The sequence below is a fragment of the Vigna unguiculata genome, chromosome 6 (genome assembly GCF_004118075.2).
Source record: "Vigna unguiculata cultivar IT97K-499-35 chromosome 6, ASM411807v1, whole genome shotgun sequence".
NCBI classification, from domain to species: domain Eukaryota; kingdom Viridiplantae; phylum Streptophyta; class Magnoliopsida; order Fabales; family Fabaceae; genus Vigna; species Vigna unguiculata.
Genome location: NC_040284.1, coordinates 19,260,677 through 19,285,220, shown reverse-complemented (window position 1 = coordinate 19,285,220; position 24,544 = coordinate 19,260,677). Strand labels below are relative to the sequence as shown.

General features: G+C 31.1%; 3 protein-coding genes across 5 annotated transcripts; 1 reads left to right on the top strand and 2 right to left on the bottom strand.

Moving 5' to 3' along the window:
- The first annotated feature begins 3,664 nt into the window (after nt 1–3,664).
- On the top strand, nt 3,665–8,132 carry LOC114186712 (poly(A)-specific ribonuclease PARN). 3 transcript variants are annotated; one of them, XM_028074688.1, is made up of 7 exons: nt 3,665–4,087; nt 4,234–4,364; nt 4,838–5,157; nt 5,329–5,442; nt 6,100–6,226; nt 6,308–6,578; nt 7,094–8,132. In XM_028074688.1, exons 1-7 carry the CDS (start codon nt 3,726–3,728, stop codon nt 7,917–7,919), a joined length of 2,151 nt encoding a protein of 716 aa, XP_027930489.1. In that variant the 5' UTR covers nt 3,665–3,725; the 3' UTR covers nt 7,920–8,132. The 3 variants fall into 3 exon arrangements, with proteins under 3 accessions (XP_027930489.1, XP_027930491.1, XP_027930490.1); XM_028074690.1 differs by having other exon boundaries at nt 3,991–4,087; nt 4,173–4,364; nt 4,857–5,157; XM_028074689.1 differs by having other exon boundaries at nt 3,991–4,087; nt 4,173–4,364.
- Nucleotides 8,133–10,016: 1,884 nt separating this feature from the next.
- LOC114187417 (probable L-type lectin-domain containing receptor kinase S.7) lies at nt 10,017–12,304 on the bottom strand. The gene has a single exon (XM_028075673.1). It carries the CDS (start codon nt 12,255–12,257, stop codon nt 10,296–10,298), a length of 1,962 nt encoding a protein of 653 aa, XP_027931474.1. The 5' UTR covers nt 12,258–12,304; the 3' UTR covers nt 10,017–10,295.
- Nucleotides 12,305–13,324: 1,020 nt separating this feature from the next.
- On the bottom strand, nt 13,325–18,110 carry LOC114186554 (nuclear transcription factor Y subunit B-5-like). The gene is made up of 2 exons (XM_028074488.1): nt 17,937–18,110; nt 13,325–14,179 (listed from the first exon to the last, which is right to left on the bottom strand). Exons 1-2 carry the CDS (start codon nt 17,989–17,991, stop codon nt 13,560–13,562), a joined length of 675 nt encoding a protein of 224 aa, XP_027930289.1. The 5' UTR covers nt 17,992–18,110; the 3' UTR covers nt 13,325–13,559.
- Nucleotides 18,111–24,544: the final 6,434 nt, after the last annotated feature.

Sequence of the window (24,544 nt, the reverse complement as noted above, 5' to 3'; positions counted from 1 at the left end):
TATTTTTATTTATGAATATAGTAATAACCTAAATACAACAACACTAATGCAATTGTTTGTTATTTATGCAAGTTTTCTATATTGAACAACATTATTACATCATCACCCATCTCTCTTTTCTTACCCTCCACCCTCCACGACTTTTACCAATCATAATTTTCCCTCTTAATTGAAGTTTCCATAAAATATATTATTTTGGTTCAATTTTTATTATTGGACCTATCAAACTCATTTATTGAACTTCCTACAGGTGTATATTTTTTTCAAATTTTACTCTAGATATTTTTTTTGGCTTGAATCATATGGTTAATTTTAAATATAAGGATACACTTGTTTATATTCTGTCAATTATGAATTTGGAAAATGGTTGACCCTGACAAACTAGAATTTACTCATAGACTTTGTTGTTGACATTAAAGCTGCTCATAAGAGAAACAATTTGAATTCCTTCTATTTGTCATCAAAGATCGCCTTATTAGATTCACTGACAATGAATAAAGTTTACATTGATTCTCTCATTCTTTACCCTATAGTTAAATGTATGTGTCCATTCAAATTTGGTTATATAGATGATTACTTAATTTAGTTGGATTTTAGTTGAATTAGTTCCATTTGAAATTGGAAGGTTTATGTGCTAAACTTATAATTAGTTTGTGATTGTTGGGCAATTGAGAAACTTTAGGGATGTGTTAAAGCATAATATAAAGTAACCCACCATACACAAGACACTCTAGACTCAAGTACCTAGATTTAGGCATTAATGTACGATTCGTGGTGGTTTTTGCACTTGTGGTGATAAAAAAAATATTGCTCGACACCCATTATACTGTACATGAGTCTTGAATGGGTATTAGAGTATCAGGATATACCTACTAACTGCTTACATCAATGCATACACTAAAGGAAAACTTGTCAGGTTTTACAGAGGGGGTTTCACTGGGGAGAACAACACCAATGAGATATAAGCCTAACCACATAAGACACTGACACCACTCTCAACCCAAAACCTTAAGGCAATGAGTTTATGAGTCTTTATCCTTATATAGTGCTCTACTTTCTCAATTCTGGTCAATGTGGGACTTAGACTCACACTTGGATTCCTAACAACTATCATAGAATCTCCCCACGAGACCCTTGGAATTACCTCAATCACATACTTAATTCATCATACTTATCTTGTATAACTCAACTCATCACACTAAAACATACAACATCCTTATTCCCCAACCATTCATCATTCGCAACACAACACATCATTGGCATTTCACATAATTCCCTTCAAATAAAAATAATATATATATATATATGTATATTTTACAATCCCTATATCACCCAAATGGTTCATAAGCTTTTATTGAATCCCAAATTAATTTGCACATTCTCACACAAGTATTTAAATATGCAAAATTGTAACTTAACAGCATAGGTACAAACTATTTGGGATTTTAGAAATAAAACTATAGGTTATGCAAGCGTTCAAAATTTATGTTCTTATATTCAAATTAAATATAATTGAGTTGGGAACGTAACGAAAAAAGAATCAAATTAATTGGATAGCTGAAGAAAATGTTATGCAACGAACAAGCAACAAAGCTCAGAGTTGTCAACAACCTAATATAAGGGAATCTTACAAGAAAAATGCTCTCACTACAGACAACAAATTCAAGATTTGACTAGTCAAAGTGAAGAACTTTGTGCCTAGGACACACTATTAAAATTGTAGCTTTATCTGACGATTAACGAAATGAGAATCACAATTTTCAAAAGATTGTTCAAGGTTGAAAAAAGGGTGGCGCCTAGCGGCCTAGAAGTGGCGCACAACACTAACAAGTCAGTGAGTTCACTATCTGGATTGCACCTAACAATATCAATGTCACCCAATGTTATACCAGAGCAGAAAAACATTCCTCTTTGAGCTTAATTTGTGTAATTTGACACTTCGTAAGTTACTTCCACTTGGTAAATGTTCCCACACTTAAAATCTTGAATTTTTTAACTCAATCTGTGTCATTCTACTTAATTTAAGACTCTCACTAAGGCTTTTGAGGACAACAACATACCATAATTTCTATGCATACAACCACTTTAATGAAATTTCATAACATCAAACAAGTTCAACAATTGAAACATAGTGTAGACAAGAGTAAGCTATAATTCACAATTCAAAAATCATAGCATCCAAATTACATTCAATAACTAATAATTAGAACAAACACAACATATAAAAAAACACAAAATTAGCTTTCCCCCCTTCAAAGACAACTAAAAACTCTAAGAACCTCGAGGTTGTCTCTAAACTTGCGAAAGCTCTACCCGTAGGGACAACGTAAAGATGACCATATCGAACCATACATACCACAAATTCGCAAAGAGTGAAAACAAGGACCTTGGGGTCATATGCAATCTAAGAAAAAATCGCATGTGTTTCCAAAATAAATTAGGTATTGAAGGACCTAGAATTTTGACTTACTTAAATGGAGATTTTGTTCGATTGGATTTGAAGAGGGTTTCATGATGATCGGAACCCCAACCTTCGATCACAAAAGCGATGAAATTTGAATAAGAAAGGTTGAAAAACAAGTTGAGATTTAAGAGGAGAAACGAGTTTTTCGAAAAGAAGCTTTGCACTATCCTTTTACCGTGACTGAGTTTTTGTTTTTAAAAGAACAAAGTTTTACATCGAGCATTATGTATATGAATTTGAAATCCTTCGCAAATATGACATAAGGTTATGCTCTTTATCATTTTTCTTTTGGATTCCATTTTTTTATGTGGTTAAATTTTCTTTTGCAATTTATTGTAAAAACTTAGGATTCTTCAATCGAATAACATATTTGAAGGATATTTCCTTTCTAACAAATTAACTTTTCACATTTGTCTTTGTCAAACTATATATAGTTTTTTCTAAACAATAACAGTAGTTTTTGATATTTTAAATTTAAATATTTCAAGGCTTTTGCATACGTTAACAATAATAAGAACAATATTTTTTGGTAAAAATTATATGTTTTGTTTGCTTTATCTTTCCTTCATGTGTTGATTATAAAAATATTAAATATTAATCCAATATCTCTCCACTTTATTATTAAAACATTAACAAATTTGGTGCATTACACAAGTATACTAGTGTAAATACAAAAGAAGGTATGACAGCATGAAGTGTTAAAAGAAAGGCTTTTTCTTCATTCATCCTATAATTTTTAAATGTATCCGTATAATTTAGATGACATTTTCCATCCGTAAAGGTCATTTTTGAATTATTTATTTTAGAAATCTTTCAAAACAAGCTTTTGAAAATTTGGGGACAAGATTTATGAAATAAAATTTTTAGAACATGCTTTTCAAAACACATAACATATATTTTAATACGTTATAGAATTAACTTTTCAGAACAAACTTATCAAGAGTGCAACTATGATAAAGAAGGGAGGTGTAGTTAGAAGAAGTGGGAGCGACAGAGGTGGCATGGTACAACAAGAAGGAATTTTAGCTTTTTTGCAATTAATATGCGGTGTAGGTAGTAATCACGGGGTTCACGAAGAAAAAGCCTGAAAGAAATTGTCCTCGATCCAAGTATGCTGGGCCGATCCAAAAAATTAGCCCATGCCCAAACGACGAATCGTAACCCCTCAGGCAAAACGACGACGGTTTAGATCTGCGCCTTCCTCTATTCTTTTCCGTTATCCCTCTTCTAAACCTCTGACCCAAAAAATGCAGCACAAACAATGAAGCCATACAAACTTCCCTCACCGTCACTCTCACGTGTGCTTGCACGTGCCCTATCCCCCGCCACCCCCACCACCCCCACGCAATGCGATTCGGCATTTCCTTTGAAGACGGTGACCACCGCAAACTTCGAACCGTCGCTGGCGGAGCTCCGGCGCCACGTCCGGTCGTCGGACTTCGTGGCCATCGACCTCGAGATGAGCGGCATCACCAGCGCTCCCTGGCGTGAGTCCTTCGAGTTTGACCGCTCCGACGTGCGCTACCTCAAAGTCCGAGACTCCGCCACCAAGTTCGCCATTGTTCAATTCGGCGTTTGCCCCTTCCGTTGGGATTCCTCAAATCACTCCTTTGTCGCGTATCCGTATGTTCTTTCATCCATTCTATCTGGACTGTAAATTTTTATAGTATTAGTTCTGTTGGTGATTTTTGCGTTGGATTATTTGTAGGCTAAGTATATTTGTACATTATTTTTAAGGCTGGTTTGAATAGAGAATTGCTCCTTGGCAGGCACAGTTTCTATGTTTTTCCTCGACAGGAGCATGCAGGTCTGGGTCCGTGCGATGAATTTCTCTGGCAGACTACTTCGATGGATTTCTTGGCTAAATACCAGTTTGATTTTAATGCTTGCATACACGAAGGTTGCTTAGTTTTCCTTTTATTTCGTGAATTGCATTTGATACTAACTGTTAAGCTAATGGAAGAAAGGAGTTTGTCCTTGGATGTTTTATTTCTATACATGGAAAAAGTAAGATATGCGTGTTTCATTTCTAGGCCTGTAGCCTAGATGTTTAGTGGTTCAATGGAAAAAGAGGTAATGTTCATAGAGCTCTGCGATTTTACTCTTTAGCTTATTTGCAAACTGGAAGTGCTCTTTATATATGGTTTTTAGAGTTATAGGAAATTATAGAACTATGGGGACATTAAAGATGACGAAGGCCTATGACCCTTAACCAGTAGCCACCATAGTTGAATTGCTGGTGATGTTTTGGTGTTGGTTGATCTTCCATTTCTGTCACTAACTCATAAGATTGGTATTTGATTGCACGTGTAACCTCATCATGACATTTATGGTTTCTATGGTTTGAGAATTTTCACCCTTGATAACTGTCAGGAATATCTTATTTATCCAGAGAACAAGAAAGGGAAGCCTTAAGGAGTTTGAATTCTGCACATGATAGTGAGTGGTCAGACATTTATAAATTAAAAGATGTCAGGGACATGCCGTTGCTTAGTGCAGCAGACATTTTGTTCACTGCACGAATGAAAAACAAATTCCGTGGATGGCGTGATGGGTTATTACATGAGCAAAATCTAGAAGACCAGATTCAAGGAATTACAGGGGACTCAAAATTTCAAGAGATTTTTTTTGAGATGCATCCGGCTCTTAGCCTTAATGGATTCACCTCTCACCAGCTTAAATTGATTCAGTCGGTAATGCTTATATATTTTGTGCCCTAAATGATACGTTCACATTTTTGTTTCTTTTCATATTGGTATTTGATTGTGTCATTTATCAGTATTCTTTTCCTCAAGACGTAGCAGTACTATACATCTATGAAGTTTGTGCTGAGTTTTTCTGACTATTAGTTTAAATACTTTCAGGTCATCAGAAAACAATTCAAAGATCTTTCTTATATCAGTGTAAACAGTGAGGCTTCCGGTTTACAGCATTTAGTTGTGTATACAGACTCAAAGGATGAGTTAAACTTACTTCTGGTAATAAATCTTGATATTGTTTCGTTTCCTTTTAAATTGTCACATGTGATTTTACATTGGAATTCAATATAATTGTTCCTTCTGCACTTTAGAAATAATGATGGTGGTGATCTATGTCTTTTGATTACCATTGAAAGAATGGACCTAATATTATCCTTCATTTCTAGTTCAGACTGTAAATGACTGAGCATTTTCTTAAAACAAAGCTTAACCCTAATTATAGTGATATTGCACACAATTAATATTAAAAAAATTAATATGTTTATGCTAATGTATTTTAAAAAAATAATGTTTGTGCTTTGTTAGTATATAATTTGGTATATTATGTCTAGGTCTAACATTAGAGAAAGCTAAAATATAATGTGGTAGCAGAGTTTTGTTGATATACCACAGCCACCTATTAAACTGTAAATGACTGAGCATTTTCTTAAAACAAAGCTTAACCCTAATTATAGTGATATTGCACACAATTAATATTAAAAAAATTAATATGTTTATGCTAATGTATTTTAAAAAAATAATGTTTGTGCTTTGTTAGTATATAATTTGGTATACTATGTCTAGGTCTAACATTAGAGAAAGCTAAAATATAATGTGGTAGCAGAGTTTTATTGATATACCACAGCCACCTATTAAATTCTTCAATTAATCTCACAGAAAAAAGTGAAAGAAGAAAATCTCGGCGTAGAAAAGATGAAAATTCAAGGTGCTGTAGGACTTCGCCACGTTATTGATCTCCTTTCATCGGAACAGAAGTTGATTGTTGGTCACAATTGTTTTCTAGGTAACAACGACTTTCTGAATCGTTGAGAAGCTATTTAATTTTACACAACACTAAAATGTTATATACCATTCCGTCATACAGATATTGCTCATGTCTACAGCAAATTTATAGGCCCTCTTCCTGGTACTCCTGAAGAGTTTGTTACCTCAGTTAACAAGTGCTTTCCGCACATTGTTGACACCAAGATACTTCTGAACACTAATTTTATGCTCCAGGAAAAGATGAAAAGATCCAGAAAATCACTGGCAGCTGCATTCACTTCATTTTGCCCACAAATTGCAGCTGGCTCAAGAACCAGTTATCTAGGTTCACTCTCACATGTGAAAGTGGACGTTGAAGTTGATGATGTGAGGTTTGTCTCTGCTTTTTTTAGTCCTGGCCTGGTTATTGTGATTTAAATTTATCAATCTAATGCTGCAATATCAGCGACTCTTTTTTTGATGACAGTTGAGTTTATGTTTCAACTATTAGTTTTCAACAGTTTTCATACATGACAGAGTTCTTTCCTTTTTTCTATACATTTTTTCTTTTTTTGATGCATACTCCAAGAATGCAAAGTTTATAACTAAAAGGTAGACACATTTTTTCTCTCTCTTATTTAATGGTAGGTAATATTATAAATAATGGTATGTGGGAACTATGCTGTTCAATGGTAGATAACATTTTAATTTCCCTTGTGACTTTTTGTCGTCTACATATGTCTGCACATAGCTTGATATGATTGCTTCAGAATTTGGACTGCTAAGTCTAATGATTTAGTGTCCCATTTGTCTTCTTTAAGTATTGTTCTCTTGCATTTCATATTTTGTCCAAGCTCTCTTTAGATAAAAGTACTTCCCCGTACCAACATTAGATGTATATATGCAGATCATCCAGCTGGAACCCTGGAGGCAAGCATGCGGCAGGATATGATGCCTTCATGACTGGATGCATCTTTGCCCAGTTATGCAGTGATTTAGGTATTGATTACAAACTCCACGATTCTTCAAAACAATTAGCCCTTGACGAGAAACTACAGAAATATGTTAATCGTTTATATCTTAGTTGGATGCATGGGGACATTATTGATCTAAGTACTGGTAATAAGGTTGCGGATTCTTCACCCAGCCATAGCCTCAGGAAGCGGTACCCAACAATTTTGTTTGAGAACATTGTTATTATTTGGGGATTTCCTTCTACGCTGAAGGCAATTGAAGTAAGAGAGTGCATATCTAAAGTATTTGGACCAACTTCTATAGTTTCTGTCTTCCACCTGGATGCAACTGCAGTATTCGTTCAGTTTAGCAAAACAGAACTAGTTTCTGATTTTCTTTTATTGAAGAACACCTTAGAGAGAAGTGATGGTGCACTATTGGTTTTGCATCCACTGTCAAAACTTTTGGAAGGTGGAAATACATGTGCTGTTAATTATGGTACTTATAAAGAAATTTGTGGCTCACCCTTATCAGAATGTCTGTTTGCTGATCAGGCAAAGGCAGTTGGTATAAAGTGGAAGACCAAATTGCCAGAAAAGGTAGTATTGGGGGCCGAAGAACATGAAAATTCAAGTGTAAGAGGTAATGTAAATATTGCTATGGAGGATGTGGAAAGGACCAAGCAGAACACAATTGATGAATTGCGAAATGCTCCATCTCGGAGACAAGTCTCCCCATATGGGGATGAAGATTCTTGTGTTGCAGAAGCCAACTTGTGATTTCTGGCTAATGACTTCTTGTACAAGGTCAGGATGAAGATATAATATTATATCTAATTAAACTTTTACATAGCAACCTATACTGGGCTAGTATTGTATCATCAAAAAAATGTAACCATTTTTGACTGTTACAGGATCATGAATATTTGATTAAACTCACAAATTTTCTTATATAGTTTTTCATCTATGAAAATTCTATACTTTTTTAACCCAGCTTAGATTTTCACTTAGTGTCTTGGAAGGTTAACTGTAGTCAGTGGTGTGGTTATTCTGTCGAATAACATCAAATTGTAAGAAAAAAAAGAAATTTCTTCCCTTCAATTTGTCAAAACTTGATATAATATTGCTTCATATGTTCATAAATTTGTTTCAAACTACTACAATTCTAATTCAACCAAAAAGTAATAGGTTCAATCACCTTATTTTTGAAACTCAGTTACCTATTCTATTGGATTAAACATAGTGATTAGATTGATTGATATTAATAAATTTGTCTTAAATTTAATTTTGAAACTGTATATGTGAGTAGTGCTCTTTTTTACTAATTATTTGTTAGAATAATTTTTTTATAGTTAATAATATTTTAATATAAATTAATTAATATAAGAGAGTTTATTTGTTTTGTGAGAAAAAAAGTGATCGATGAGTGATTATTTTATAATTGTAAATTAATGCTCTTCTGTGAATTTTTTAAAAGTTTCTCTGTTTACCACATTTTATTTTTTATGAAAACTTCAAGTTATATTTTTTGTAAGAAAATTTGAAAATTGTTTCTATCTTTTTAAATAATTTTACTCAAATATATTAAAAGATTATGTTATTTAAAAAAAAGTTTTTTTTTTTACGCCAGAACTTTTATGGTACATATTAAAGGGAAAAACTGGTCCTAATAGAGAAATATGAGTCAAAAAATTGAATTATGACATTAAAGATACTTCGTGTGTGCACAATTATAGTAATCAGGATTGAACTACAACTCTGAGTAAATTATATAAATATTTGGTTAAATTAGATATATTCTTGTACATATTTAACACAAATAATATTAAAACTAATAACTATTAATATACCATTATATAATATTAAAAATTTTAATAAAAAAAAGATATTTCTAGGCTTTATTAATATAGCTTGCACATTACATCTATACAAATACAATAATATGTGTGATGGAAAAAACTTAGTTTCCACAACAAAGGTCATGTGATGGGGTCCATTACTACTATTTTCCACACCAATGATTCCATTTACATTCCTTGTTTAGTGACCGTTGCAAATGTTTCATTTGTGACATTTTATCGTTATTTGCTTTTAATGTCACATGCTGTGTTTTTTTTCTTCATTTCACATGTTTGATTTATGAAAGCAATACTTAAAATATCTATATATTTTTTTGGTTATACAGACAGAGTATTACAATGCCAAGCCATAAAATTTAACCGTGTTTATACATTAAAGTTGCACGTTAAAAAAATCCATTACAATGATTAAATTTTATAAAGTTTTTTTTTTCAGTATATTATATTGTTTGTGGGTATTTCTCTAACAATACAAACCAATTTAGGAGACTTCTTTCTTCGGACAGCTCAATCTTTTGTTGTGACTTTATTTCTTGTCGTGTTAGTCAATGGTGATGATAAGTTTCAGAGTTTGCCTCAAATAGCCGTTGCATAAGTCAATCCCATATGGGTCCAGTCAATGCTGCCAATAATGCAAATTAACATATTATTCAATCAATCAGTTACCAAATCTTTGTGAACGTTAACATAATCTCAAATAACAAATATATACTTTTCTACACAATATTTGGCACAATATACGATGATTGAACCATTCAAATAACCATTTTTTACTACATCAAAGTCACAAAAAAATTGTTCCCTGCACTGAATGCATAGAACAGCAAACCATTCAAATAATACAGCACACCATTGAACATACACCCACCAACACATGTTGATGCTTTGGTGTCAGATTCAGAAGCTAAAACATAGGAATGATAAATGTTTTGTTTAATGAACAGATTTTTCTGTGTGCACATTGAACATGTTTCACTCCAAAGTTGCAACACCATTCAAGATTTAAGAGAGAATATATTTCACTAGAAAGTGGACAATACAATTGTTTCAGAGAGCAAGTTTGAGAAATACTCATATATGACCAGAAACAAAGTTCATTTCGGTATAATATATAACAAACTTGCTCTGTCTTAATACATTATTGTCACCATGAAGTTCAATGTAATAGCTTGAACTCCAACCAATGAACCCTATATATGTCAGATTACAATAACAAATACAAATGTCATTGTTCATACAGAAATAAAGAATCAAATGAATAATTAAAATAACAGTAACAACAAGAAATTCAGCATCTTCAATCAATCTTGATCTCACACACAACCTGGCCAGAGTTCAACTCTTCCTCAGCATCAGAAACAATGTCTTCAAGACTCAAAGGCAAGCCAGAAGAAAAAGTAAGTGTTGGTTTTTCTTTAGGTACCACAAGAGACACTCCTCCTTCATTGTTGAGAATCTGCAACACTCTTCTCATGGAAGGTCTCTGAGCACTATCAGGGTTAGCACAACTCAACCCCAACAGCAAAAGCTTCTTCATTTCCCCTTCTTTAAACTCCCCATTCAACTTTCTGTCAGCAGCTTCAATGATCCTCCCCTGAGAGTGCAACCCCCAAACCCAATCCACCAAATTCACCATCTTTTGCTCCTCTCTCTCAATTGGCCTTCTCCCACAAGCCACCTCAAGCACCACCACCCCATAGCTGAACACATCAGTCTTCTCATTTGCCATTCCACATTGAAGATACTCAGGAGCAAGATATCCCATTGTCCCTGCAGTTAGTGTTGAAACAGGACTCTTGTCATGGTCCATAAGCTTGGCCAACCCAAAATCACCCAACCTAGGGTTCATGCTTCCATCTAGCAATATGTTTCCTGTTTTGATGTCCCTGTGAATCACCCTCTGCTCACACTCTTGATGCAGATAACTCAAAACAGAAGCCAATCCGACAGCAATGTTAACCCTATGAACCCAACTCAACACATTGTTAGTATTCCCACCTTCATGTTCTTGGTAAAGTACCTTGTCCAAGCTTCCATTTGGCATGTACTCATACACAAGCAGCAACTCACCCTTCTCAACACACCAACCTAGGAGTTGAAGCAGATTCTTGTGCCTCAAACTAGCTATAATTGATAATTCTGCCAAAAACTCGGTTTTTCCATCGTACTGTCTTGACCTTTTAACTGCAGCTACTGTTCCAGAAGACTCAAACAAAGCCTTGTACACTGTCCCAAAAGATCCTTTTCCAATTACCCTTGAAGCATGAAACCCCTTAGTGGCCAACTTCACCTCCTTGTAACCAAACTCTTTTGGACAACATCCCACTGTCCCAAAACCTTTCTTCTTCCTCAAACCACGCCACTTCAGAAAAGAAAAATACCCCAAAACCACAAGCACCACACAGAAAAAAGCAGGACCAACAATGGCAACACAGAGTCCGAACAAAAATCTCTTGCCACGATTCTTACTACCCTCAGTGGAATTAGAAGAAACAGGAATGCCCTCAACAGCAACATTCGAAGGGCTGCTAGAACCATTGATCAGAGGGTGCGAGTTTGACTCAAACTCCAGACTCCAACTCATGACTTGGATAAGCTCGGTGCTTCCTTGCGTGGAACCAGAAAACCCCAAGTAGAGATTATCCTTAAAGTACTCATAGAGGTCAAGGTCAACGCTCAAGACAGGGTTTTGAGGCTTGGAAGAGGCTAGTGACGAGCAGTTCAAGAAAACTTGAAGCTTTTTCTTGTCAGCATGATGATAATCAACCCAAGAAGTGATGGGAGTGTCGGTGCTGAGATCAACTGAAGTGGAGTTAGTAATGGAGGAGTTTGAGGAGGCGGTGAGGTCGAGGGTGAGATGGTTTTGGTTGGGGTGGAAATGGAGGGAGAGGAGGGTGTGGGAGGAGTTGAGGAAGAAGGAGAAGGTGGAGGAGGGGGTGGCGGAGGTGGTGGTGTTGGTGATGGAGAAGGTGAAGTTGGTGGAGAGAGAGAAGGAAGGGGTGGTGGTGATGGGGTGGTTGAAGAGGAGGGTGCCGGAGGAGGAGGCGGGGACGGTGGTGGAGAGGGTGAGGCCGACGAGGCCGTTGCGGAGGAAGGAGTCGCCGAGGAGGGTTATGTTGCGGAGGGTGAAGGAGGGAAAGGAAAAGGAGAAGTTTGTGTTGTTCTGAGAAAGAGTTGATGTTGCTGTTGTTGTAAAGAAGAAGATTGTGATGATGAAGATGAAGAAGATGGTGGTGGTGGTGGTGGTTCTTAAGAACATGGTGTTTTTGTTGTAAGATTGAAGATGAATGTGGGAAAATAGAGAAAGTGTGAAAGTGGTGATGGGATTTAAATAAGGAATGGGTGGGAATGTGGGAACATAACGGTTGTGCAAAGTTGCAAAGTGGGAAAGTGGAAAAGAACAACTAAGAAAATAACAACTTAGGTTGTTATTATGTCACAAAAGTTATATGTTCATTAGAAAAGGATTGAGGATTGTGGGCAAAAATTTAGTTACCTAATTATCTAGATATTAGTGAGATTATTATGAACGTGTGATGTTTTTTCGGATCATTCATTAATAATTTACTTTGAATTAAAAAATTTGAATATATGTGACAAAAACTAATAGAGATGGTGGATTATGAGAAGTTTGGGATTACTTTAACATTTTTGAAGTAAATGAATTAGAAGGTCTGAAAAAAAAGGTATAGAGATGAAGAGTGTTAGTTATGAAAATTTATTCATTAAATAACTCATTTAATTTTTAAAATTGTTCATTATTGATAGATAAGGTTTTGAAATGAAAACATTAAACAAGCCTTTGAATTTTTTTTCTTAAAAAATAGAATATTAAATTTATATAATTATCATAATCAAATAACTGCAGAAGGAATTAATTTTAAGGGTATAGTTAAATGAAATCTTAAAGGTTTCATAAATTTATTTAATTTTTCTTAACTAGTGGGGTATAATCTGAAAGATTAAATTTATATTTAACTTAAAACTATGTAGTCCTATCCCAACTTTTACTACATAGACAACCATTTTTTTTTTTCAATCTACTAAAAAAACAGTTAATAAGGTCTTATTTTGTGTAATAAAACTTTTCATGAATGAGATTGATGAAAAATGAAACTTTGGGGGTTTACATTTCTTGAAACCTTTCTTTTTCATCAAACAGGTAGTGGTCAAAGTATGATAAATATGTAAAGTGACAGAAGCAAAATCCAGCATTTTCCGATGTGAAATCATTGAAATTTGAAACCCATGTGAGTCACTCTGGTTTCTGACCCACCAAGTCCTCAAAGTACAATTCAAAACAAAGCATATTAATGCAAGCCACTTCATGGTGAACAACATAGCCGTTATAAATGTGAGATTCATCATCATTAAAGTAAACAAAAATAAATGCACTCAATCTAAAATTATTTCATCCAAAACAAAGCTTGAAGCTTTGGTTTTCCCATATAAAAAACATTCATAGTTGTATCCCTAATTGAACAATGAGAATGACAATTCAACTATATTGTCTTTGATTTTAAACAAGCTACTTATTCTTTATTTATTGATTATTATCATCTCACAGCTGATCCTGTTGGAAGAGAGAAAAAGGATCAAAGTTGATAAAACCACTCACACCATTTGGGTCAAACATCTCCGCCGCCGGAGGCGGTGGCGGTGGCAGTGGCGGCGGTGGTGGAGGTGGTAGAGGAGGGTGGGGCATTTCCACAGCGTTAAGGGGCATTTCCACAGGGTTAAGCTCAGGCTCAAAAGTAGGCCCAAAAGCAGGCCCATTACTACTACCTCCTTCAATGTGGCGACAACGTTGGAGAAAAGTACTGAGAGGCCCAATGTATTCATCAAAGCCCACATTTTCAATGGCCCATAACAAGTCATCTGCATTCATAATCTTTCTGTACTCACTCTGGCACTTCTCCTTGGCCTTTCTTGTTACATGTGTTATGTAATTTGTAGCACTCTGTTGAATCATCTCTTTGGCTCCATCAGAGACTTTTGCAGTGTTTGGAAGAAATTTTCTCATGATTTTTGTCACATTTGTAATTGGCATTTTGCTCTTATCTCTCCCAATCAAATTAGGGATTTGAACTGCATTAGGGATTTGAACTTCATTTGAGTTTATTGCTGCTGCAGTTTCTGTGTTGGCATAGTTGTTTTCTTGCTCCAATGGATCATTCAACACTTCAAGAAAGAGATTCATCATTGCATTTTAGAACTCAGATCCAAAACTATGAATTAAGGAAATTAATATAATTTATTAAATAACTAGTTAGTAAATATGTGTGGAATTATTTTGTGTACTTTAGAGTAGTGTAAAAATTTAAGGGTATAAGCTTTGCAAATTTTTCTTACCTGCAATTCAACAAATCTCTTGGATTAGTGCAAGGTAGTGGCTAAATAAAAATGGTGCAATTAGTTTGAGAAATTAATTTTTTACTATTTGTATACGTTAATTACAAAATATTACTTACTTTTGTGATATTTTCTTTTTAAGCATTTGTTAAAAAATGGTAAAATAAAATTCATTCAACTATTGTAGATGCATTCTCTTATAAAGGTTCATTATAAGAAAAAAATTGAAATAAAAAGTCTTCAACAAAGACCAACTACACATTGAAATCATGTTTCAAGTGCAAAAGCCAAAGTTATTTATAAATAAAACAAATATATTGGAATAAGAAAAAATATGAAAAAAAAAACTTTCTATCCTTCATGAAAAACAAACTCAATAGTTTATATGTGGCACAATTATGACATTAGATTAACACATAAAGAAAGTACTATAGTTGAATTAGGACTTTATTCAACAGAAGTTTTAAAATAAAATAACACAAACATTACCATTTAATTGATTTTTACTAAAATAATTATGAATTTAGCTTAGCAAAAATGCCCCACTTGATTTTAAATTACTTTGTGTATAGACCATTAGATATAGTTAAACAAATTCTTAAATTTAGAAATTGACCAATGCAAACATTAATTATTTAAATAACTATTCCCTTAATATACATTTACCATCATCACTTCAATACAAAATTTGCAATAATCAAGGTAACATAAATATAAATGTAAGTATACATATATGTTAAAACTAAATAATACAAGACATTGTACATGATTATGACACCAAACTCAAATGAAACTTCAAATCTATATAATTCACACTATAAAAACACTTTTTTTAAAGACTCTCAGAATAAAATTTAAGAAATATCTTATTAATAATTGAAATAATTGGTTGATGCTTATAAAAAAACACCATAAAAAGTATCAAGATGTAACAAAATTTGTAAAATGAGTTGTTTTTGTTTAAATTTCTTCTTATTTTTGGTAGGATAATAATGTCTAAAGAAAACTTTAGTTAAAAAAACAGTTAGACTTCCTTTCTTTACTCAACTTCAAATTAGTTTGGATAAATGTCTAATATAAATATATATATATATATATATATATATATATATATATATAATATGACAATGCTAAAGAATGTTAAACATGTATTAAGAAAAGTATCAAACATTGTGACATATTATTACACACTATTCTATAATCTTTAAAATATTAAACAATTATAGAAAAACGTGTTCAAAAAAGTGTGGAACAAAACAATACCCTATACTATTCTAAAGTGATATAAATATAAAAATATCAAACATGTGTCATAAGGTGTTAAAAAGTCTCTATGTTTTATAACTCATAACTTTATCAATATTTTTTTCCCTTTACATTCATATTTACTATTCCTCACAATGACAAATACTTATATATAACAATTTGTAATTAAACAAGACAAATATAAAATTTTCGAAACTCTTGATCAGTTGTTTTTATTATAATTTCATCAACAATTTCCTTCTTTAACATCTCATCTTCTATTCCTCACAACCACAAATAATTATATGCAATAATTTTTTTCATTAAACATCTAAGACTAAAATAAATTTGAAAGGAAAAACCTCTCATTTATCATAGTTTATTTATTTTTATTATTTGAACAACTAATATCAAAAGACAAATCTCCATAACCATTATTTTTAATTTACACTTAATATAGTTTCTTTAAAAGTAGATATTTCAACAAGTTATGTATTTTTTATGTGTTTTAGATAATCCAAAATTATAATATGTTAGAATACTCTTTAAAAAAAAATAACAAAGAGTATATAGTACCATAAGTATACTTTAAGAAAAAAAAATACTTATTTTCTTAAATAGTTTTTCATGAAATACTAAGTTATCTAACCACTAAATAATGTGATAACATCTTAATATATGATCATGTTCTTAATGTTCTTTAATAACCTAACAATAAAATTTAAAACATATATCTCACAATAGTAATTCAAATAATTGGTTAAGTCTCATGAAAATAAGCATCATAAAAATATTACAAGCTCAAGTTTATAGTATAAGTTTTCCATTTCTAATTTCTTCTTACTTTATTAAGATAACAATGTTTAAAAAATGTTTAGTAAAAAGTAAGAGTTTGTTTATGCACTTTAAACATATCCAAATGAGATTGAAACAAACGAGTCTTTGATGTCTTTCAAATACTATTTCTTTAAAAAATAAAGATATTTTAACAAATTATATTTTGGTGTTTTAGATAATCTAAAATTATAAATGTTAGAACACTCTTTAAAAATAAACAAATAAATATAATATATTAAAATAAGTATACTTCAAGAGAAAAATGTTTATTTTCTTAAATAATTTTCCTTTTACAAATTTAACCATTAAATCATATATAACTTATTAATGATCATACTTAAAGTTTCTTAATAACCTCACAAAAATTTTTAAAACATATATATCTCATGATAATTAAAATAACTGGTTATGTCTTATGAAAAGAAGCATCATAAAATGTATTAAAAGCATTAAGTTTATAGTATAAATTGTTTCGGTTTTAATTTCTTCTTACTTTATTAGGATAACAATGTTAGAAAAATGTTTAGCAAAAACAAATTTGTTTATTCTTTTTATACATATTCAAATGAAGTTGAATGAATATCTAATATTTATTTGAATCCTGTGAATGTCAAACACTTGTCAAAAGTATGTTTAAAAGGTGTCAAATAATTACATGATATTTTATAAAAGTTATACTACTTCATTACTCAAAATCTCACCAACTATTTCATTTTCTCACATCTCTTCTATTCCTCGCAATCACAAATAATTATATACAATAATTTCTTTTACCGACAAAAGTTTTACAGTGACCATCGATAATTCGTCGATAATGTTGATTTAACGACAGATTTTGACCATTATCAACAGATTTTGACCGTTGATAATATCAATTTTTCTTATAGTGTAAGATCCAAAAAGATAAATTTCAATAACCATTATTTTTAATGTGACTTAACTCGTTTTTTTTTATATAAATGTATTTAAACAAGTTACAATTTTTGTGTTTGTGTTTAGATAATCAAAATTATAACATGTTAACATATACCCCTTATGAAAAGATAAATTAGTTTAGTTTAAATCAAAAATTACACATATCTCAAGAATAAACTTTTACTTTTATTTTCTTAAATAATTTTTCATAAAATATGAAGTGTACACAAACCTAACCAATAAAACTTTAATGATCATGTACTTAAACTTTTACATAAACTGAAAATATGCAAATACATGCATATTTAATGAACATGAAATTAGATCATTAGAACAAAAAGAGGAATTAGATAATTATTTCCTTAAATTCAACCCAATCCCTTGGTATACGAAAACTATGCTCATCAATAGTAGAAATATATGATAACAAAACTATATAAATTTTGATTGAATATGATGAAAAAAAAAGTATTAGAATGGTATCTTATAAAGGTTATTGCAAACATAGATACATATACATAAAAAAAAAAAAGAAAAAAAACTCATATTATTTGTGATAAGAAGTTTTGTTGGTGTGTTGAGAACTTACCAGAACTTGATTTCACATGTTGATCAATGTGAAAGAAGGAACCTCCATGCTCCATAGCCTTTGAAAACACTAAATTTTTTTCTTCCTTAAAAACCACAAAAAAAGGGGTCAGATTTTTGAGGTTCAATGCTTCAATCTGACACCATGGAAGTTCAACTACTGAATATTTATAAGTGCATAGTTATGAGAAACACAGTATTTGGTTGTGTAAAGAGTTACCTTGTAGGTTTTTTATGATTAATGCAATATAAATAATGCTAAATTTATTTTCACCCTAATTTTTTTTGGTAGAATTTATTATCGGAGTAAATATTTTCATTGATTTAAGATTCAGAAAAAGTAATTAATTAATTCCGTGTATTGTTTCTCAATTAGTATTGTTAAATTAAAGATTAATTGACATACCAAATTTTGACGTGTCTAAATTTGTAAAGTTCTACACGTTTTAATTAAATTAAATTTTATATTTAATGCTCATCTAAGAAAAAAAAGTTTTATTGTTTTTGATGGAGGAATTTGACTGATTTAAAGTGTTGGGATTAATTTTTCTTTTAGAATTAAGTTTTGACTAATTTGACGCATTCAAAGGAATACTGAAAATTTTAATTATATTGAAAGACAAGAAGATAGATAAATAACTTCACTATTTATTGCTTTCAAAGACTATTTATTGTATTTACATATTTTTTATAATTACAATATCTTCTTGTTTTGTTCTACAACGCTTGGAAATATCTTTTTTTTTTCTTTTCTCTAAGATCATAAAAATTATTTCCTTTTTTACCATTGGGGAGAATGGTTAAATGCAACTAATGACTCGACTAATCTTACTTTAACACATAATTTTCTTTTTTTGTGAGAACAAACTGAATGATGAAGGAATTTCTCTTTTGTTTTGTCTGTTTACTTTTGTTAAATCTAAAATAACTTGTTATACATGTTTATCTCTCTATATTACAAAAGAAAAAAAATGAACAATCAAAATAAATATTAAATTTGTCTTTTGGTTCCTAATGAAAAGAAAAGAGAAAAGGCCGACAAAAGTGACACAGGAATAACTTTGAGAAATGTGAATAAAAAAATGAAATAATAAGGTGTTTGGGTTATTTGGAAATATACAGTCCCATTTTTGTTTTTACCATTAAAATAATTTTTTATATTGTATATTCATTTCTAGATAACTACTATGAAACATCATCTTTATTAAATTTTTCATTAAGGATAAAAGTTTGTTAATTTAGAAGATATGTTATCATGGGTGAAGTATGCTCAAGTGAGTTATTTTTCTCGACATAAGTATTTGATAAGTATTAAAAGATTTTCTTATAATAATAATAATAATAAGTATTATTAGTATTGTTAAATTTAATTATTATAATTACCGTACCTTGTTTTGTCCTTCAAAGATTAACACAAGTAAACATGATAAATAAACTTGTTTCGTGGATATTGTCAGATTATGTTCCTCTTTTAATGATTTTAATGGAGAATTTTTATTTTAATTGGGTATGAGTATAAGTATAGAGAATATTCGAGTTTTTCAATTGAATATTGGGATGAGATGTACATACTTGTCTCATTCCTATCTTCATACCCACTATAATATTCATTTCCGTTTAAATTTTTTAAAATACTCACAATCTTTTAAGTAACTTTATATATATATATATATATATATATATATATATATATATATATATATATATATATATATATACACACACACATATACACACACTACAACCCTTTCTGTTTTTTGTTTATTTCTTTTAATTGTTTGGTTTGTCATATCATTCACATTCCCAAGATGTTTTTTTATCTCATCACAACTTTTATGCAATTATGTTTAAATGATGTATGCCAATTAATTACTTTTTATGTCTCACATTTTAATACTATTTTTTAATATTTTTATTTATTGTATATTTTTTTTCACATGAGAATGTTTAACACTCTCAATTGAAGTGTTCAATAACATAAACCTTTCATCTACTAGGGATAATATAAGAATAATGTCACCCACTTCAAAAAAAATTATAAATGAAAATTCATTTGAAAAGTATAAAAAAGCTTAGTACTTAGACCATAAAATTTTAATAAAGACTTGAAAATTTTAAATTTATAAGAGAGAAGAAATTTAATTAAACCTAAAAATAAATCACATGAAAAAGAGAAGGAAAAAAACCATACAAATTGTAAAAAAAAATTGTATGACAAAAACTCAAATTCAAATTCTTTGTTCGAGTTTTTATATTATATCTGTGTTGTACCTTCAAAATATATTAATGTACCTTGATTTTAATGTTTTAAAGTATATTAAAAAATATATTTTTTTTTAAGATACAACAAAGAGACAATATAAAAAAATTAGTAGAGAACTTAAACTCTAAAATCTTATTTTACAAGATTTTGTTAAAATTACTTGATATGTATCGTGTTGCTTTAATGTTTTTCTTAAAATAATCCTAGTAAACTTAAAATGATAATAGTAAACGCAAGAGATTTATAATTAATTTTAATTTAAATGAGAAGTTGCTTACAAGGCGAAACTTAAATTTAGATTAAAAGCGACATTTATAACTAATAAAAATAATTTTATTAATTGTTTCTTTAAATTTATCATTAATCTAAAATTCATATCATGTAAAGTGTCTTTTATATCTTTTTTCATAAAATTTTTTAATCATTTTTTATATTGTTCTCTAGTATTTTTTGTTGGTTGAAGTCATTGACCACTAAAAGAGAAAGAATAAGTCAACTTTTGTATCTTTTTAAACGTCAAATAAATTTAATAAAATTTGATTAAAAGGACTAAATCCAAACATTTCTAAATAAATTGAACTAATGTTTCCAAGATGAACTAATTCTAATTTTTCATGAAGGTTAAGGAACCAAAAGCATATTTACCTTTAATATTTTAATGAGTTCTTTGTTTTTCTCTATCACCTTAATTTGTTTTCTCATGCATATCAACACACATATACATACATATATATCTACTTACCTACCTACATATATACATACATACATACACACATACATACACATACATATTTTTCTCTGGCATCTTTCTTTGGTTGAAGTCATTGACCATTAAAACATAAAAAATGAGTCAACACACACACATTTCTCTGGCATCTTTCTTTGGTTGAAGTCATTGACCATTAAAACATAAAGAATGAGTCAACACACACACACACACACACACACACACACACACCACACACACACACACACACACACACACCACACACACACACACACACACCACACCACACACCACACACACACACACACCACACACCACACACACACACACACACACCACACACACACACACCACACACACACACACACACACACACACACACACACACACACACACACACACACACACACACACACACACACACACACACACACACACACACACACACACCACACACACACACACACACACACACACACACACACACACACACACACACACACACACACACACACACACACACACACACACACACACACACACACACACACACACACACACACACACACACACACACACACACACACACACACACACACACACACACACACACACACACACACACACACACACACACACACACACACACACACACACACACACACACACACACACACACACCACACACACACACACACACACCACACACACACACACACACCACACACCACACACCACACACACCACACACACACACACCACACACACACACACACAGAGATATATATATATATATATATATATATATATATATATATATGAGAAGTTTTCTTTATTTTCTTTAAGAAATATCACTCACACACACACACACACACATATATATATATATATATATATATATATATATATATATATATATATATATATATATATATATATATATATATATATATATATATATATATATATATGAGAAGTTTTCTTTATTTTCTTTAAGAAATATCACTCAAATGGAAAAAAAAATCATTCAAGCGATACTTGCGTGCAGTTTAATTCAAATCTTAATTGTTCAAATGATTTATTTGTGTTTAAATTATATGAATATCGTACATGTATATGTACGTGTATGTATACAAGTATTGATATGGATTTATATGCAGTATGGTGAAGTGTTGTATTACATTGAATGCAATCAATAAAAGATAAAATTACCTAAATGGTAGTTGACTTGTGTAATGTAATGTGTACTGAACACTTCAACTATTGAGTAAAGAAGATATTCAAACTTCATTAATTTTAATGATAACATAAGAGATAGATGTAAATAGAGGTTTTTACTTTAAAGTATAAAAGAACTCTTAACTTTGTGTGTGAACTACTTAGAGACGTTAATTTGACCAATGGCCCATGAGCCATCTCTAGCCCACTCTTTGTCAAGCTCCCTTTGAGGATGTCTTCAAATGAAGGGTCCAAAAGAAAGTCTCAACTCCCAAAACCCCTTCTCAAGTGGGTTAAGACCAGAGTCAATGTGAGTTTGGTCCACTAAAATCCTTTAACTAATTCTTAAAAACAATATTTTGAGTTTGAGTCAAAGATGGAGTCATTTCATCTTAGATTGACCCAAACGAAGGTTGAGATTGGATGATCGGGTCAGGTTGGACCAAAGACCGAGAGGGTTAACCCGAAAGTCGAAATGGGCCATCGTAATGATCGAGACGAGCAGGAACAGTTTGGACAAAAAGCCGAAAAAGGCTTGGTCGGGGTGACGGAAGAGACAGGCTAGCCTGAGCCAAAAGACGAGACAGGCCAGCCTAGGCCCACAACTAAGATGGGTCGACCTGAGATGATAGCCAAGACAGGACGACATGGGCCGATTGTCGAGTGGATCAACCCAGGCCGACGACCGAGTAGGGCCAGTCTGGGTCGATAGTCGAAACAGTCGGCATAGGCCCATGTTCGAAATGGGTCAGACCAAGCCCATTGTTGTGAAGAGTTGTGCCCACGATAGAGACAGGTCGGGTCGGTCTGACGACTGAGACCGATCGATATTTGTCGGGTTGGGTCAATTGACGAGATGAATGGTCCAAGGTTGATTATCGAGGCAAGCCCCTAAGCCGAAAGTTTAATAGTATATTTTTAAAAAATAATATATTTTTTATGATTAAAAAGGAAACTCATGGACTAACCTTGACCCACAAGACTATTATAAACTTTTTGGCCATGTGAACTTTTTTAATTGGGACTTTTTTGGTCCTATAGGATTATTTGGCCCCAACCCATGTGAATTAGGACCAAATCCTGTGGACTAAGCTAAATTGACGGCTCTAGAACTACTCTATCAACAAGCGTATCTTTGTCTTATGTCATATATTAATCTTTGGTAAATATGTTTAATGCATAATTTGGTAGAAGTAGTTGAGTTACAAGTCTTGTTGTAATCAATCTATCTTTAAGAATTTCAATAGTTATAAAATATACTTAAAGGAAAGGTTTGTAATATGATGAATGATAGGATTATGATGAGGTATATATTTAGTCCATCTTGTAGGAAGTTGTTTTGTAATAGTTCATGATATTACGTCTTTTGTACTTCTAATAGAGAAAAATATTATGCACATTTTTTAAAAGGATTAGAGCATCTTACAAATACTTTATAATAATTATTTATTTATTTTTTGTTGATAAAAAAAGTTAAATTATATCAACTTATTCTTGATTGTAGGCTAATTTTACATAATTATAATAATTATATTTTACGATGTGAGCAACTCATTCTTAATTATTGCTTAAACTTATGACTACATTAATTGTGTTAACCATGTTTTACACGTCAACAGATAATTCTAAATATTTAAATAGTTATAATAGGATAAAGGAATATCAATATAAAAGATATTTATGATTAAATAAGCTATACATATTATATTATATTATATTATATATATATATATATATATATATATATATATATATATATATATATATATATATATATATATATATATCGCAAACCATATACGTGTTATGACTTGTTTGTTATAGACTTTTGTGTTTTGAATATTAGTAGCTTTTACAAAATGATGTTTTATTTCTATATTTATTGGCTTACAGTTTGCTAAATAATTATTATGCATTGTTTATTGATACTAGTTCAAACATATGTTTGAAACATTAAACTTTAAACTAGAATTTTGAATAGTTGGACCTCTAATCTGCTTTTAAATATTGATTATATTGATAAATCAAATGGGACTCAAACACTTTATTCTATATTTAAATATTCTATATTTTATTCTTCATCTTTATTGACTTTTTCTTTTCTTCTTCTGAAAAGAAATACAGTATAATATTTATAGTAATCAGGTTTAATAGTAACAAAAGGAAGAATGAGGTAGTTATTTAAAAGTTAATTTCAATTTTTTTTGTAAGAGTTATCTCACTTGATCATCCTTCACCACTAATAGAAATATAACTTCTTAATTAACTAACATTTATCCTTAATTAATTGAAAATTGATGCTTCCAATAGGAATTACTGCCGAATGTATAAATGCAAGGATCGAAAACATATTTAATACTTATTAGAAAGATGTTCATCTTTTTAAATTCTTTGTTCTTGC